At 38.4% G+C, this 18,501-nt stretch overlaps 1 protein-coding gene across 2 annotated transcripts; it reads left to right on the top strand.

Moving 5' to 3' along the window:
* Positions 1-3,986: 3,986 nt before the first annotated feature.
* TRIM58 (tripartite motif containing 58) lies at positions 3,987-17,430 on the top strand (the record flags this gene model as incomplete). Of its 2 annotated transcripts, XM_082837507.1 has the most annotated exons (6): positions 3,987-4,409; positions 7,517-7,612; positions 10,528-10,758; positions 12,638-12,660; positions 12,757-12,857; positions 16,841-17,430. In XM_082837507.1, the coding sequence occupies 6 exons, from the start codon at positions 3,987-3,989 to the stop codon at positions 17,428-17,430; spliced, it is 1,464 nt and encodes a 487-aa protein (XP_082693633.1). The 2 variants fall into 2 exon arrangements, with proteins under 2 accessions (XP_082693633.1, XP_082693632.1); XM_082837506.1 differs by having other exon boundaries at positions 12,638-12,857.
* Positions 17,431-18,501: the final 1,071 nt, after the last annotated feature.

Here is an 18,501-nt window from a genome sequence, read left to right on the forward strand (position 1 = left end):
AGCTATAGTGGCCCCTTACTCTATGCAGGCTCAGAGTGAAGGTACTTTGGAGTAAAATTTGAATAAGAACCTTGAACCCATCAAATCACTTAAAAAATTCTTAACGTAAATTCATTTTGAATATAACATTACTGAATAAATCTACTTTTATTAACATGTACATGTGCTGATTGGAGCTCATATGCATGGGAAAAAGGCCAAGGGCCAGCATTATTCCCACTGCACTGATCAGTGTCTTAGAGACCTTCAGTTATCACTCACTGTCACAAGGAGCCTTCTCTGCCCCAAACTTTCTCTGAATCCCCTCCATAGAAGTACCCCTTACATAGCCAGTGAAAGCTGAAGCTGTGCCTACAGAGGACATTAGACAACCTTAAGCTCAGTGAATTATCAATATAGACTCAGGGGGAAAGGAACAATAAAAATGCAGGATACAACTGCTGAAATGAAAACCAACAGATAATGAAATACTACTCAGCCATAAAAAAGAATGAAATAATGCCATTTACAGCAACATGGATGGACCTAGAAATTATCAGGTTAAGTAAGTCAGACAGAGAAAAACAAATACCATGTGATATCACTTATACATAGAATCTAAAGTATGATACAAATGAACTTACTTACAAAACAGAGATAGACTCACAGACATAGATAAACTTATGGTTATCCAAGGGGAAAGATGGAAAAAATTAGGAGTTTGGGGTTGGCAGATACAAACTACTATATATAAAATAGATAAACAATGTCTTACTGTATAGCACAGGGAGCTATATTCAATATCCTGTAATAAATCATAATGGAAAATAATATAAAAAAGAATACATATGTATATACTTATACATATATAGACACACATATGTATGTGTAACTGAATCACTTTGCTGTACACCAGAAACTAACACAGCACTGTAAATCAACCATACTTCAATTAAAAAACAATAAAAAAAGAGGAAAAACTGAGAAAAAAAAATAACCAATAGAGATCTTTTTAAAAACCACAAGCAGGAAGGAAAGTGCTGTGTCAGTTGCTTTTGAGGTTTGTGCTGGCTGTTTTTTTGTTGTTTTCATTACAGAGTGGGCTGAGCTTGGGGCTAGGAGATTATAAATTCCCGAAGCTGAGGCAAAGGTGTGGCCAAGAGATCTGAGAACCTTGCTGAAAAAGACTCAGGCTAGGAAAGAAAATAAGGATGTCCTGGAGAGATGGTTCAGGAGCCCAAAGCCACCATGTCAAAGTAGTTAGGAAAGGTGAGCAGGGAGGAATGGTCAGAGGAGGAGAATCCTGTGTCAGAGAAGGCAGAACACATGTGAAGTGGAGTATTAGAGAAGGATGATGGCAAGGGGTGAGGATATTAACTAAAAGATTTAGAACTATGCACTCTGCAAATGAATCAGAGAAAGGAGTCAGGGTAAGGATCCAGGAGTGGGTGCACCAAAATGTGGTTAAGATGTGTTTTATTCACCCCAGAAGAATGATCATGAGAAAACACAAATTTAATTTAGACCAATCCTATTAAACAAGAAAGTGCTCAGGAAGGCATTTGTAAATACAGTGACATCTACTTATAATCCAGTCCACTACTTACCTGCACAAATGCGCTGTAAGGAATATTTGGTTTTTTAAGAACAGTGGTACAGAGGTCATTCCTAACCTCCCAGTGCTAGAGACAAAGCCAAGCTTAAATTCAGTGACCCTAGAACCAGTCAGGGAAGAAGTGCCATCTGATGTCAGCTCACCCAGTCCATCTCACCCTCCTGAAAACCACTTTGACCCCCACATCCAAGGTCAGTGACCTTCCCTTAGCCTTTTAGGCACTCGGAAATCTGCATTCAGGTGAGCTGAGTTATTAATTCCTCTATACATTTGAGCAATATGATGCTTTATTATGTCTCCAAATAACATAGAAATGTGTTCTAGCATCTTAGAGAGTCACAGCAATATAAGTCAAAATCATATATGTAAAATGTAGAAAAATATGGATCTCACATTTGACATAGTCAGTGAAATTTTATCCTCCATTAGCTTCTAGGATAAACTGTACTGATTCTGTTCATTCATTCCCACACTCATTTATTCAACCAGTATTCATTGGGTGTCTTATGTGTCAGTTACTCTTCAAGTTACTAGGGATATAATATTGAAGAAAATAGAAAAAAAAATCTCCTGCTTACATTCTAATTATCCATTTATTTTGCTATTTCTTCTCTTTTTCTTTAATTAAATATAAATACTACATGCCGGAACCTGTATCAAATGTGTGACATCTATTAGCTTATTCAATCCTCTGAACAGCCCTGTAGGAGTGGCACTAACAATGTCCTAATATTTTAAAGGAAGTTTGGTAGAGAAACTTGTCTAAAGCCCCTTATCTAGCAAGTGGCACAGTCTTCAGCCTGGGACCAGGGTCTGCTTTTCTATTGTTGAGACTTTTGCCCTTTTCCTTTCTTTTCTAAATTCACATCTTTGATGTTGTGCTCATAACTGTCTCTTCTTGTTCTCAAAGAATCTGTCTGTTTTAATTATCCACCTAACCTTTAGGTAGACAACTTCAAAACCCTTTAGGCCCTGCCCTCCACCAAAGCTCCAGGCCAAGCCCTGGGCCTTAGAATGAGGACCCACAAACCACACAGGAGCTGCAAGGACCTGAGTCATCTGTCCCTGCCTCCCACTGGGACCTTATCCACTGCCACTCATCCTCACCTTGAACACATACCAGCCTGCTTGGCTGCCTCATGTCCTGGGGCAAAGCTGCTCCCTCCAGCAGCAGTTCATCTTGTGTACCCTGTGCCCTCTGACTGTTCTGCTTGATAGAGTCCCCTTCCTATGCTCAGCCTGTAGTCACCCTTCAGTTATTAACTCAGAGACTCCCCAGGGCCAAACTCCAACCCCACAGGCTAGTTCAAAGCCCTGTTATATTCTTGCAGCACTGGTGAGTGTCCTTTCTCCCAGGTATTAGTTTATACTTTTATGAGTTCTCCTGATGCATCTTAAGGTTCCCTTGAGAGCTGGGTCATTTGTCTTTTGCTTACCCTTGTCTCTGAGACTTGCAGTTTGTGCTGAGGAACACATATTGAAGGACTGAAGGATTTGCTACAGGCATGCCATGCGCATCTTTGCTTCAAACTCAACAAAATGAAAATTACATTTTGTGCAGATGACAGACACTTTCCACATTTGTCTACTTTCTGGCTGACCTAATGACCTCACCATATTCATCCCAAGTAGGGATCACATCCTTTCTGTCAAATCATCTCTCTTCTTCTATATCTTTCTCAGCCTTCGCCACCTCACAGGTGCCACATATGCTTGAATTATTTCTTATAACCAATGCCTTAACCTACAGCTTTGCCACCTCCAAGATATGCTTTGCAACAATCACAACATGTGTGCAGTCATTATAGGACTCACTGAACTGGGCCAGGTATTTATTTAAATGCTTTGCATTGTTGTTGGGCTATAGACCCATCGTTATTATACACACATTTTTTTTGGATCTCCCTATCAACCCACCTACCCAAATTTTTTATCATGGGCTAATTAACAGGAGGTAGAAAAAATAAAGTTTGGAAAAAAAAAAAAAACTAAGAAATCATTATGCCGTATAAGGATAAGAAGGTCATGGGGTAGTTAGAAAATAATGGAAGGAAGGAGCTAAGCAATTCTCCAAATTTACTGACAGTGAAAACATGAGAATTCGGGTTCCAATAAGGTATACTATGAGGGATTCCGTTAGAAATGATCAGTTTCCTAGGAGGCTAGGGTAACTAGAATGTTAATTTTATCCTTGTGGTTGAGGGTGCCTGAGTTACAACTTTTCCCTGGGAGTAGCTCATTTGGACTCTAGCCAGCGGATAAAACCCATCTTGGGTCTGTTTCTCACGCTGTGGGGTTCCTCCCTTCTGTGCCAGACCACCAGGGGAGATAGCGCAGGCAGCTGGGGAAGGCGGCTCTGCTATCAGCAGGGCCGGGCGAGGCCCGGCCGGCCATGGCCTCGGGGGGGCCCGGGGAGCGGCTGTGCGAGGAGGCTAGGTGCCCAGTGTGCCTGGATTTCCTGCAGAAACCGGTCAGTGTGGACTGCGGCCACAGCTTCTGCCTCAGATGCATCTCCGAGTTCTGCGAGAAGTCCGACAGTGCACAGAGCGGCCTCTATGCCTGTCCGCAGTGCCGGGGTCCCTTCAGGCTGGAGAGCTTCCGCCCCAACAGGCAGCTGGCCAGCTTGGTGGACAGCGTGCGGCAGCTGGGGCTCGGCGCGGGGCCCTCGGGGGCGCGCCTGTGTGTGAGGCACGGCGAGGAGCTGAGCCGCTTCTGTGAGGAGGACCAGGAGGCTCTGTGCTGGGTCTGTGACACCACCCCAGAGCACAGGAGCCACCGCACAACACCGCTGCAGGAGGCCGCCAGGTGCTACCAGGTGAGAGGTGTTACCACGGCACGTGGAGGGCCACGATTCCTGGGTCTGGAAATGCTGATCTGTAACAGAGGAGCCGACTGAGTCAGAGGTGTGAAGAGTGCCTTGCTAGGGACAGAGCCAAATGCTACCACCTGATCTGAATGACCTGTGCCCTCCGCACCAACCACCCTCCTGGCTCACATTCACCTTGAGGTCTCCATGCCTTTGCTCCGTGCCTCTAGGGACACCCCACCTCTAGGGACCCCTGTTCAGGAGCTCAGACATACCATTATTTTAGGTTGCCCTCCTCTCCCATGAAATTCTCCCTGGACATTTAATTTCATGCTGGTCTTAATTTTCCTGATGTTGGTAATCTGGGTTCCACAGCTAGAGCTCTGGTGTAGAGGGCTGTGTTGTCCAATGGGCTCTTAGTTACAGGTGCGCATAGTTATTGGAAACACTTCCGAATAACTATCATTTGTATAATGTCTTGCTTTTGCATAGTGTTTATGTTAATTAATATTGTCACCAAAACAACCTTCATTTTAAAAAAATTTTTATTTTATTTTGGAGTACAGTTGATTTACAATGTTGTGTTAGTTTCAGGTGTACAGCAAAGTGATTCAATATATATATACATATCTCCCTTCTTTTTCAGATTCTTTTCCAATATAGGTTATTACAGAATATTGAGTACAGTTCCCTGTGCTATGCAGTAGGTCCTTGTTGATTATCTATTTTATATGTAGTAGTGTGTATATGTTAATCCCAAACTCCTAATTTATCCCTCCCCCGCCCTTTTCCACTTTGGTAACCATAAATTTGTTTTTGAAGTCTGTGAGCCTATTTCTGTTTTGTAAATACGTTCATTTGTATCATTTTTTTTTAGATTCCACATATAAGTGATATCATATGATATTTGTCTTTCTCTGTCTGACTTACTTCACTTAGTATGATAATCTCTAGGTCCATCCATGTTGCTGTAAATGGCATTGTTTCATTCTTTTTTATGGCTGAGTAATATCCCATGGTATATATGTACCACATCTTCTTTATCCGTCCATCTGTCAATGGACATTTAGGTTGTTTCCATGTCTTGGCTATTGTAAAAGTGCTGCAGTGAACATTGGGGTGCATAAAGCAATCTTCATGTTTGAACATTTGCTAAGAATAGTTTCTGGATGGGCACAGGGCTCTGATCACCTTTAAAGCCTGCCAATGCATGTTACTCTGAAGTAGAAATCCAGTAGCTAAGCACATAGGCCCTTCTCTAGTCAACACGTATTTGTGGACTTACGATGTGAGCATCCTCAATGAAAAGGTGACTCATATTGGAGTACCTGGCCCACAAAAGTGGCATCTGTGAAACCCTATGAATAAGATTCTCCCTGCTGGTGCTCATCAAAAGTTTTTAGACATATTCTGAACACATTTAAATTCTCAATATCTGGAACGGCTGCTAGCACAAAGGAGGTTAAAGTCATCTTTAATCTACCAACCTTTACCTGAAGTACTATCACGATGAAATAAAGTGCAAATATCAACTTTCTAAAATAATAATAAATTTAATTAACAAATTATTATTAATAATGTATAATTTATAATATTTTGTATATTTATATTATGTACTATAATTTATAATAACAAAATAATTAGTAATAATAATTATTATTATTTTAACTTTGATTGTTCTAAATCAAGGTTTGTGATTTTTTTTCCCTCAACTTCCCTCTGGACCTACCAAGAAATATCTTTCTTACTGTTTCTTCTTGATTTTGGTTGTCTTCTGCAAAATTCAGTTGCTAGCTACTTTCTAGCTAGACTTTTGAAATATATTCCTGCCTTTTTTTCTTTTAATCCATAAGGTACTATATATTGCATAGATAATGTCATATTTCTAAGGAAGTTTTCTCTATTTCAGTAGCTCTTCAACTAAATACCAAATAAATATCTTCTAAACTCCTTAGCCTATCAATCAAGACATTCTAAGGCCCTAAGTTTTCTTACTATAGCTCTTGTCTAAACCAATCATTCGATCCAGCAAAACTAGCCTAATCACTGTTGTCCCCAAACATGCCACAGGTTTTTACTTCCTTGCTTTTGCTTACAATTTCTTTTGTCCATAAGTGTTGAAGTATTCTATTCCTTCCAAACACCAAAAAAATTGCTAGTTTCTTCATCTTTTTAAATGCCTCCATGGATTCTACTGCTATTTTATGTGCTCTACCTTAGAATGTTATCTTTAAAAAAGAACAACCTTGATGTGTAGGACTTGTTCAGTGACTTTGGGAAGAATCTCATTTTTTGTTTGCTAGTTTTTGTTTTTGTTTTGTTTTTTCTGAGACTTATTGAATGACTTTGAGAAGAGTTTTAAAATGTGTATATATGTCTATCTTTGTGTGTGTTCTTCGTAAATAAAATACATGTGTTTCCCTCTAGCAGGGGTCCTAGGGTTGAAAGAGATTTACTTGTCATTAAATTATTTTTCTACCCCTTGTAAGATTTATGACATTCTGTATTTCTTTTTCATTTAGTAAATATTAACTTACAAGTTTTCTTCTGCCAAATATAATAAATACACTTCTGATTATAAAGTAATAAATAATTCTGTAAGCAGTTGAAATATATAGATATAAGGAATAGCATCACTTTTCAACCAAGAATTAGTATATGAGATTTTGTTTATTGAATATATTTTCATTGGTCTCTGCCTAGTTTTTATATATTCATCATAAGCATTTTTATTTTTCAAACTTGGTGCAAAGTTGCATGAAGTATACTTATTTTAATTTTCTTTATACTTGTATTTCTTGTCATTAAATATTCTGCAACGCCTTATTTTAATTCCATCCTGTGAAAATAAAATTTTCTCACTCCCGTATTTTTAACACTTTGGTTAATTACAGTTTTACTATTTAAAATACAATGAACACACTTTTAGATACATCTTTGATTCCATCTGGCATCAACATTTAAAAACATATTTAACAGTTATTAACGAGGTTGAACATTTTTATATGTTTTCTAGGGCCTGTTTTAGCTGATCTTTGTATTTCCCCCCATACCCAGTCAATATTAAGTACTGAATGAGGGTATCTGTAATGGCTGCCGCATATCTTCCCAAACAGGTAAAGCTCCAGATGGCCCAGGAACATGTGAGGAAAGAGATGGAGGAAGCCTTGACTCAGGAGGCCAGTGTGGGAAGGAAAACTGTCATTTGGAAGGTGAGAGAATATTGGGGTTCAGGAGGCTAGCCTATTTGAAGGATCCAAATTTGGGTCACTAAATCATTCTTCCACCAGCACTCCAGCACTTTTGTTCCATCTACAAAGGTACTCAAGAAAAAAAATCTCAGCTTCACCCTGGATCACCTCATCCCCTCAAATTATATTGTACAGTTGTGTTCTTTTTATCTCTGTTAATATGACCCCAGTCCAAATTGTAAATAAACTTTACTGGTCTTGATCTTACTCACCCACTTGATTTTACTCATCTTAACTCACTGCATCACCTAGAACAGAGTTTTGTACTGTCAGTACTAGTTTAAAAAATATATATTTGTTAGATGAATGAAATAGTAAATACTTCACATCACTTATATATATGAAATACAGGTTAATAGTCATCATCTTACATATAGAAAGACAGTCTGAGTTTTCAGTCTTTTTCAGTCATCCATAAATATTTTTTATCTTTATTATACCTCATCAGCTCTCTTATTTATTTATTTATTTATTTATTTATGGCTGTGTTGGGTCTTCGTTGCTGTGCATGGGCACAGCTCTAGTTGTGGCAAGTGGGGGCTACTCTTTGTTGCGGTGTGCGGGCTTCTCATTGCAGTGGCTTCTCGGTGCGGAGCATGGGCTCTAGGCATGCAGGCCTCAGTAGTCGTGGCACACGGGCTCAGTAGTTGTGGCTCGCGGGCTCTAGAGCACAGGCTCAGTAGTTGTGGCGCATGGGCTTAGTTGCTCCATGGCATGTGAAATCTTCACGGACCAGGGCTCAAACCCATGTCTCCTGCATTGGCAGGTGGATTCTTAACCACTGCACCACCAGGGAAGCCCCTCATGAGCTCTTTTTTTCTCTTACCTATTTATACATACACACACACACAAACATACACAGAGTGATTCTGAACCTGGCGCAGTGCTGCCTTCCAAGAGATATTTTGTAATATGTGTAGATGTTTTTGGTTGTCACAACTGGGAGAGGGTGGGTGCTCTACTAGCAACTCATGTGTAGAGGCCAGAAATGCTGCTAGACACCCTAATGCACAGGACAGTCACCTTTCCCCCCAAAAAATCACAGCAAAGAATCACCTGGTCTAATGTCAATAGGGTCAATATTGAGAAGCTGTATATGGAAATTACATAGATGTTTTTATTTATATAATATGTATTATAATATATATAGAATCTATTTTATAGAATATTTCTCTTCTCTGTCCTTCTCCAAGGAACCCTTTTATTTTTATAATTCTTTCTTCTTTTCTCAAAAAATTTGTCTTGTGCTCTGTTTTCTGACCATATTTTCATAAGGATTATTTTTGCTGTATTTTTCTTCTGTGATAAGTCTTATCTTTTCCCATAGTTATGTATATTATATGTAAAGTTCATTGATAGTGATGTTTATTGATAATTTTTATTCTTTTTATGCTAACAATCCAAGTCAATTGTTTTTAATCCTGACCTGACCACAAATTTACAAAATCAGAAATTCCATATCTGAGATATGGGTTCCTTCATTTTTTGAACCCTCCGCTGATTATTCTAAAGTAGAGATGATTCTAAGATCCCTGTCCTAGGCCAAATAAACTAGCATGATTTTTACCTTTGAAAATGTATCTATGTGAGCCAAAAGCAACAAGCATGGGCTTAAATGAAATAAACTCTGAATTCTGTGAAAACCCTTAGCCTTTCTGTATCTGTAGATATAATTGTAGTACTCAGAAGGATGATATGAGAGAAGAGTGAATTGCAACTAAAACCCACTGGACCATGTTATCTCTTATGACCCAAATATAATTCCACTGTTTTTCAATGACTGAGTTATTAGCACCACTCCTCAATAGCCCAGCCTCCAACATGGAGAATGGGGGAGAAATTCAATGAGTTGTACCTTTCAGATCAGAATATGGAATTCACAGTTGGTTGACTTTAAAGAGGTCAGAATTATATGAATCTAGTTGTTTAGAAAGTGGCACAAGGAGGTAGAAATGGGAAATTGGAGGAAAGAGTTGAATCTTATGAAATTTGAGGAAAATCGTTATTAGAATTCTTTTAAAGGCACTAGCTTGTGTTCTTAAATTGAACCAAAATGGTATAATGTTTAATAATGGACCAGAGAATTCAAAATGTGGAGAGACTATGGGAGGGCAATTTGCCTCTTATTCTTAGTTTAAAGCTACTTTTCCACACACCAGTCTCCAGAGAATAAAATTTAGATATATTAATGCTGTATCGAAATGTGTTCCTTAGGTCTATTAAAATATTATAGAGGTGAGATTTGGGTAGAAATCAAGATGAGTTCCCTGAACCTTTGCAATAAGTGACCTGAGAATAACTTATTTCTTTCTTGGCTCTGCAGAGAATGTTAGCCTTATAGTTTCATGATTACCACATTATTGAGGAATATTTTCTAATCTCTATAAACATTTTCTTATTCACATTTACAAATCCAGGTCTCTCTAATCTCTCTTCATAATTCAGTTATTTCCACACAGTTCTCATTCCAGTGACTAATAGTAAATTTTAACTTCTATTGAGCAACGACTCTATGTTAGTCACTGTGCTCAACAGTTTGATATTTAATTCTAATTCCCAGACCCTTCTTTTCCCCCATTTTATATATGGTACTGAAACTTGAATATGAAAGTGCCTTGTCCTCAAGTCCATGGAAATGGGATCCCAAATCCAACAGTATTTCTCAAACTCTAAATTTGAAAACTCTAGCAGGCCACTTCTCATAAGTAGTCTCTGGCTTCTGCATGTTGTTAAAATGCAGTGGGTCCGTTCATAGAGTTATGAAGATGAGATCACTCCAGACATTGCCTTCTCCAGCTTCGTCATCCCATCCATGAAGGTGGAGGCCAAATGCTCTGCCCCAACTGCTGATCATTCGATGCACTGTGTCACTCCAGGAGAAAGTGGAAACGCAGAGGCAACGCTTCAGGTTGGAGTTTGAAAAGTATCGTGGCTTACTAGCCCTGGAGGAGCAACTGCAGCTTAGAAGACTGGAGGAGGAGGAACGAGCCACCCTGCAGAGACTGCGGGAGAGCAAGAACCGGCTGGTTCAGCAGAGCAGAGCCTTGAAGGATCTGGCAGAGGAGCTGGAGGAGAGGTGCCAGCGCCCAGCCCTGGGTCTGCTGGAGGTGGGGCTGGGTGCCTGGGAGGGGAGGGATGGGTAGACTTGAGAACAAGGGGACAAATAGCAGCTTTCAGAGACAAACAGCTTAAGCATTTATGATCTTTAGGGAAAGGGCACCCTAGAATTTACTTGGAAAGCATCTTAATTCTTAATCTTAGCATCAGAATCTGAAGGGACCCTAGAGAATCATATAAAATAGTTCATACTAAAGACAAAACTTAAATATTTTTAAAACTAAAATCAATTTAATGATTTACAGATGATTAAACAGAAAAAGGACAATCTATAACCTCAAAATCGGTCAATGATGATATTGCTGTATTTCAGTGATGGCCAATCCAAAAAAGTCTTATTAACCCATTTAAATGTCAATAACCAAAAGTATGAATAATATTTTAAATTGTCCACCTTGAAATTCGCACGTTAATTTTTAAGACAAATGCTAATTTTCTAGCCCATATTGCATGACTATTGCAGGTGTGGTAGGGAGAAATTGCCTGGGCTCCATGCAGCTTGCCCATGCTATATTTGAGATTATAGAACAAAGAGACAAATAACAGGGAAAAGGAAATATTTCCTTTTAATCTTCCTTGAAGGCATTAAATCCCAAGTGAATTGAGAAAGTCATCGTTGTTGCTGGATGCATGCTATCATGATAGAACTCACTGCAATGGAAATTTTCTGGGCACGCTTCATTGTATCTCATCCCCAGTGCCTCATTTAGGGATTTCTGAACTAAGTAATTCCTATCCTCATGCAAGTACTGTGATAAATAGCACTGGTTACAGCGTGGGGGGTCATTAAATGAATGCATTTACAAAACATTTTTATTTAATTTGTCCCATTTTGTCTTCAATATATCTATATATCAGTAAAACTTGTGTTGTTGTTATTAATATTGTTATTATTATTTTTATTAGTATTGCTATGCCCACTTCCTAGTGAGCAAACTGTCAGAAAGGAAAAAATTTTCTAAATTTCAGACAGTAAATAAACACAAGAACTCTGGCATTTTCAATAATATTCATTGTCTCATCTTACCATATCTCAAAACACAATGTATATAAAGTTATCGTTTATTAGCACTGAAGAAATGTTAAAATGTCTTATAAATCTTAGGGGGAATATATTCTCAAATAATTTAGTTTCATTTTTATACCCTCTTTTCCCTTTCTTTCTCAGTACCAGTAAGCTATATTTCACCCGCAATGGCCAAAAACAAGGCCTGTCATTCTGATGAAAAGTAAAGCTAATCATTTCCCTGTCTTTATGCGCTGTCAAAATTAATCTGACAGGTAGCTATTTTTTAGAGGGAGAGGGGAAATGCAATGCAGGTGATTTAATCTACTTTGAGATAAAATGTTGCTAGATATTAATGACTCTTATTTTTATCCACTTAGGTAATTTAGACATGGTATGTTGGTTCAAAGAATGAGGAATTTAGGGTTTTCTTAAAAGGACATTGAGAGCAACATTTTATGTCTAACCTTTCACTGTTACTCAAATAAATTCTGAAGATACTTAGAATCTGTTTTTACCCTAATTGCATTCACAGAATGTAACTCTTTACTAAAATATTGAAATGTCAGAATTATCAATTCAGAAAATAGTTAAACCAATAGATATTATAGGAATTAACCTAAACTTTGTGTGGTCTGATTTTATTTTAATAGAGGCAAACTGATTATATTATTTTAAATTCATGAGAAAACTCAACAACAGCCTGTTTTTAGCTTTTATTGAGAGTCATGTTTCTTATAGTTTTACCTTAATAGTTAATGATTTCCAATAATTCCTAAAGAGATGTTCATGGTGTGTCCCCAGTCTGTCAAAAGCAGTTCAGAGGTCTAACTCACACCTACTTGTTTCTCTTTCACTTTCAGGGTGTGGGAGGAGCCTTGAGCCGGTATGTTTACTTTCTGAATCAAAGAATGGGTTGGGAGAGGCTGGGGAGGTTGGTGGATAACCCTACTGAGAACTGTGGGTTCTGCGCTCTTCTCAGAAGTGAGAGTGTCACACGGCTGGATCTGGAGACCATCCCCATGGAGCTGAAGACAATGTGTCGCATCCCTGGGATGAGGGAAATGTTGAGAAAGTTCCAAGGTAGGCTGCATTTTAGAGCTCGAGGAACTATGATACCTGGAATTTGCCTCTTATTGCAATTTGTTACTGTACCAGTCAGGCTATAGTAACAAACAGGACCCAAAGTTTAGTGGCTAAAATCAGAAAGGTTTTATTTCGAGATCATGTTTTAGGTTGATTACTAGATTGTGGAGGCTTTAATTTCACATAATCTCACTCTGGGGACCCGTGCAGACAGAGCCCCACCTCCTTCCTGTTGCTGGTAGCCATGGAAAAGGGCAAGATTATGATGAATCATGCACTACTCCGAAGTGGCACACAGGGCTTTCCTGAGGATTTTATTGATAGAAGTGAGTCACACGTTTATGCCAAACTATAAGGGAGGAAGGGAGAGAGCACCGTGCTCAGAATAAAAAAAAAAAAGAATGTTGAGATACTTCTGAATAGTCTGAAAGAATATCAGAGTCACTGACACCCATATAAGCTACATTTGGTTAGAATGGTGGGCTTGAAAGTGATATTAGCTGTGATATAAGTAACATTACTTCTAATCAATTTCCATTTCCTTGTTTATAAAATGCTAAAAAATTGTATTGTTTGGAGGACAAAATGAAACATTTGAAAACAAAAAATCATCAATATATGAAAGCATTGCAGCGTATCAAATAATATAAGGTTTGGATTATTTTATTATCTGGCAATTTGATGAATTTCTTAAATTAGATAGTTAATAAAGCCAAAAATATTCAGTCAATTATATTTAAGTACTCTCTGTAGGCTCTGTGGTATTATAATTAGTTTGTTTGGTCCTATTATGTTGTTTTTTAAAACAGTAATGTTTCAATACTTTTAATTTCTTTTTTATGTTCAATTTATACCAAGTAATGAAAACAGACAGTGGCTAAATAGTGGCTTTATTACTTACAGGGAAACCACTTTGTCCCATGATGAGAAAACCCATCTTATCAGTCCTGTTCAATGATTTAATCAATGTTCTGATGGGCAAAGTAATATGTACTAACTGCATGAAATGTTGCAAGTTACTACACTCTCATAATCAGTGTCTCCATATTCCCACTTATTTTTACTGAATTAACTAATCAATTCCACAAATATTGTGTATTTTATGACAGCAACTCTTCTAAACATTAGAATATAAAATTGAACAATAACATCAACTTACAAATCTACAGCTTCATTTGCATATATTTGCTTAAATTATGCAAAATACACAGAATGTTAGAAGATGATACAGAATATTGAAAAAAAGAATAAATTAAGGGTGGCTGGAAGTTCTGGGGTTAGGGCATCTAATTTGGAATTTGATCATCGAGGAAAGCATTCCAGGCATCAGAAATGAGTGCCAAGGCCTGAGATGGAAATATGGAAGATGCATTCCAGGAGCTATGAGGAGTTCTGTGCGGCTGTGGTGGAGTGAGTGAGGGGAGAGCTGGGGAGGCCAAGAAAAGTCCAAGTAGCACAGGACCCAACAGGCAGGCCACTGTGAGCAATGCTTTACCTCCAAGTGAAATAGAACATCAGTTAAAAGCTGTAAATGGAGGAATAGGATGATTGGATTAATGTTTTGTGGCGATCACTCTGTGTGCTTTATTGAGAATAAATTACTGAGGGGAAAGTCTTGATGTGGGAAAGCCCGTTAGGATCCGTTGTAATAATCCAATCAGAGACGATTGTCCATTGGACAAGGATAGTAGTACTGGAGGTGCAGAGAAATGGACAGAATCTTGGTATTTTGAAGGCAAAGCTGGCAAGATCTGCTGTTGGATTAGATATGAGGTGTCAGAGAAGGAGAAAAGTCATGAATGATTCCAAGATTTAAATCTCCAGAACTGGGTAATGAAATTGCTGTTTACATTGACAGGTAAAGCTGCAGGTGAGGCAGAAAAAGGGAAATGGGTTTTAGACACATCAATGCTGTGATGAATGTTAAATATCCAAATGTTGATGTCAGGTACACAGATGAATTTACAAATATGGAGTTCCAGGAGAAAAGTCTAGGCTAGATATATATATATTTGGAATTAGTAAGCATATGAATGGAATTTAATGAATGCAATGTGCCTGCCAGCCCCAGAACACATCAGAAGTGATCTGAGAAAGAGGCAAGAGTTCCCAATCCTGAGACCACTGGCTTCTCGAATAGCAGTGATGGAGGAGAAGAGGAGAAAACAGCAAAGGAGACCAAGAAGGGGAGGCCAGTGGAGAGGGAGGGAAAGCATGATGACTGGTGTCTTTGGGAAAGAGAAGTGAAGTTTCCCAGGACAAAAGGATTCTCAACAGTGTTGAGTGCTACAGAAAAGTCATTTAAGGTGAACTTTAAGGACTGATCATTTATCAATGCATGGGGCACTGGGAAGAAGGAGTAGTTTGCTTAAGGTATTATTCTATCTTGGTGAGCAACTGAGTTTAAGAAAGAAGAGGTAGGGAGAGGAACTGGAGATAGATGTATTAACAACTATTTCACAGATTTATTTTCTTATAAATGGAGCAAATAAGTGTGCTGGAGTGGGAATGATGCATGATGACATGAACTCTGTTAAATAGGCCTAACACAATTCCACGGAGACCCACTTTTCAATTCCCATTATTTATGACAGGAAAATCATATAATTTGGGAAAATCACATAATCTCTTGGACTCTGAGTCTCCTCATCTACAATATGAGGATGATAGTGGCACCCTTGAGGGTGGGGTTCCATGGGATAGTATAGATGATGTACTACTTATGTGACCCATTCAGGTTTAAGTATCAATAAAAGATAGTTAGAAGTGGTTTAGAGACAAATAAGAATAACAGTCAGCATATTAGTATTTGTTATTAGTATATTAAAAATTAAAATATGATTAATGAAATTTACTAATTTTGAATGTTTACCAAAAAAAAAGACACTGAATATTTTACATCCTCCCTTCTTCACTGAGGTCATTTCATTTGTAGATGTATTTATTAATTATATGTACAAATAAAATTTCATATCAATCTCACTGGGACTTCACAGTATCAGTAGTAGTTTTCTATTGCTGCATAGCAAATTACCACAAACTTAGCTACCCAAAACCACATCCATTTATTGGCTCACAGTTCTTCAGATCAGATAACCACATGGGATCAGCTGGCATCTCTGCTTAAGATTTCATAAGATCAGAAATCAAGGTGTTGACCAGGCTGGCCTTCTCTAAAGGATCCAGGGAAGAGTCCACTTGCAAGCTTATTCAGTTTGTTGATGTAAAGCAGTTCCTTGCAGTTGTGGGACTGAGATTTCTATCTCCTTGCTGGTTATCAGTTGGGGGTCACTCACCCTTCTCCTCAGCTGTGGCCCACTCCATCTTCAAAGGCAGCAATGACCCATCAAATCCAAATCTCTCTGATTTTCACTTCTGGTGGCAGCCTGATAGCCAAAGAAACCTCTCTGATTTTAAAAGGTGGTTTTATTAGACCCACTCAGATAATCTCCCTCTTGTCACATAATATAACAGAATCATGAGAGTACCACCAGGGTCTGAAGGTCATGAGGCTCATCTTAGAATTCTTCCTACCATAGTAACATAGCTTTGAAAGTGGTGGATTTTATACCAATGAATTTTTCCTATAGGCTTTGAGGAGAAAAAAAAAATCCCAAGGGAGCTGTAAATTTTATTTTAAATGCAGATCTTCCAAAGAGCACCAAAGATCTTCCAAAGTGCTCTGGATAGAGATAAAAGGAATCTAAATGGTCATGCACATGGTTTGTCTTATCATCAATGGTTATGTTTGAACTGCGGCAGTAATGAGTCCTGGATTATGCAGACATAGCAGTGGAATACACTCAAAAGCAATGAAGCATATACTCATCGATCTGCAAGGTGAAATACATATTTTGTTGTCTCCAGGAGTTATTAGAGGGAGAGTGAGGAATGGCGTGACAGTTCTCAATATCATGGCTTCCTAAGTTTTCACCAGTCTTTTCTGTTCTTTTACATGTTCCACAAAATTCTTTCTGCAGTTGACATAAAACTGGATCCCGCCACAGCACATCCTAGCCTCCTCTTGACTGCTGACCTGCGCAGTGTGCAGGATGGAGAACTATGGAGGGATGTCCCCAACAACCCTGAGCGATTTGACACATGGCCTTGTATCCTGGGTTTGCAGAACTTCTCATCAGGGAGGCATTACTGGGAAGTCATGGTGGGAGAAAGAGCAGAATGGGGGTTAGGTGTCTGTCAAGACACAGTGTCAAGAAAGGGGGAAACCACACCATCTCCTGAGAACGGGGTCTGGGCCATGTGGCTACTGAAAGGGAGTGAGTACATGGTCCTTGCCTCTCCATCAGTTCCTCTCCTCCACCTGGAACGGCCTCGCTGCATTGGGATTTTCTTGGACTATGAAGCAGGTGAAATCTCCTTTTACAACATCACACATGGGTCTTATATTTACACGTTCAATCACCTTTTCTCTGGTTTCCTTCGACCTTATTTTTTCATTTGTGACACGACTCCTCTTATCTTACCACCTATGACAGAAGTGGAGTTAGAAAATTGGGCATCCAGGGGTCATTTTCACCCTGCTTCTAACATTAGAGACGATCCTTCCTAAAATTCTGTTGCTAAGATACACCCCAAGCCTAGCAAAGTTTCCTGGAGTAGAATGGAGGGTATACATATGTGAAGGCTCAACAGTCAGCACTTCATTCCTTGTCACTATGGACATTTTCCCATAGGGGCAAAAGAGAAAATATAAAATATTTGTGTTTGGACAAGGATTGTATAGAATAGTCATTTTAGAAATGGAGCAGTCTTACCACTCCTTTCCCAAATAGCTCCACATACTTTCTTGATGTGTTTTCTTCAAATGAATGGACCTCATATTAAACAAAGATATCTATACATTTATTTTAATGTCTCATTCCTTTTAATATCTCTTCATTCCAATCTTCCATATATTAAGAATTAGAAATGGCAATTCTTAAATTGGTTCAGAACAGTCCAATATTGTTCTAGCATCAGCTCCGTAATTCTTTTTCCTCCTCCTTATTTTCCTTCTCTTATTCTCTCCTCTTTCTCTGTCTCTCTGCCTCTGCATCTTTCTGTCTCTGTCTCTCTCACTTTTGCTCTTTATTGCCTCTTTCTTCTTTTCTTGCTTTATACCTCTTATTGTTTAACCTTCCATTTCCTTCTAGATTAATATATTCAGAACCATCCCTTTTTATATTCATGATTCCTATGACTATTCAATTACCCTTTAAATCCTCTTCACTCAGGGGTCAATTTTTGAGAATGATGAAATTCATTCCTCTGATTCTAATATCACTGAGCCTCATGCCTTATCCCTTACAACTTTTTCCTTTATCTTTGGATACATTTTTTTAAATTGAAGCATAGTTGATTTTGTGTTAGTTTGTGTTAGTATTGTGTTAGTTTCAGGTGTACAGCATCGATACATTTTTTAGAGTAGAAATTTCTCAGAATTCTGATTCAACTAGTTCTTTGACCTAGTCATTACCTAGTTGTAAGACTTCAAACAAGCAACCTCTCTCTCTCAGTCTCAGCTGCTTAGTATGATTCCTGTACATGCAACAATGATATTGACCTCCCAATGTTTTGGGAAATAAGTAAGGTTGTGATTTATATGATTGGTTTAAATTCAACTTTACTACTTAAATACAAT

This window comes from Leucopleurus acutus, assembly GCF_964270905.1.
Source record: "Leucopleurus acutus genome assembly, chromosome: 3".
NCBI lineage: Eukaryota > Metazoa > Chordata > Mammalia > Artiodactyla > Delphinidae > Leucopleurus > Leucopleurus acutus.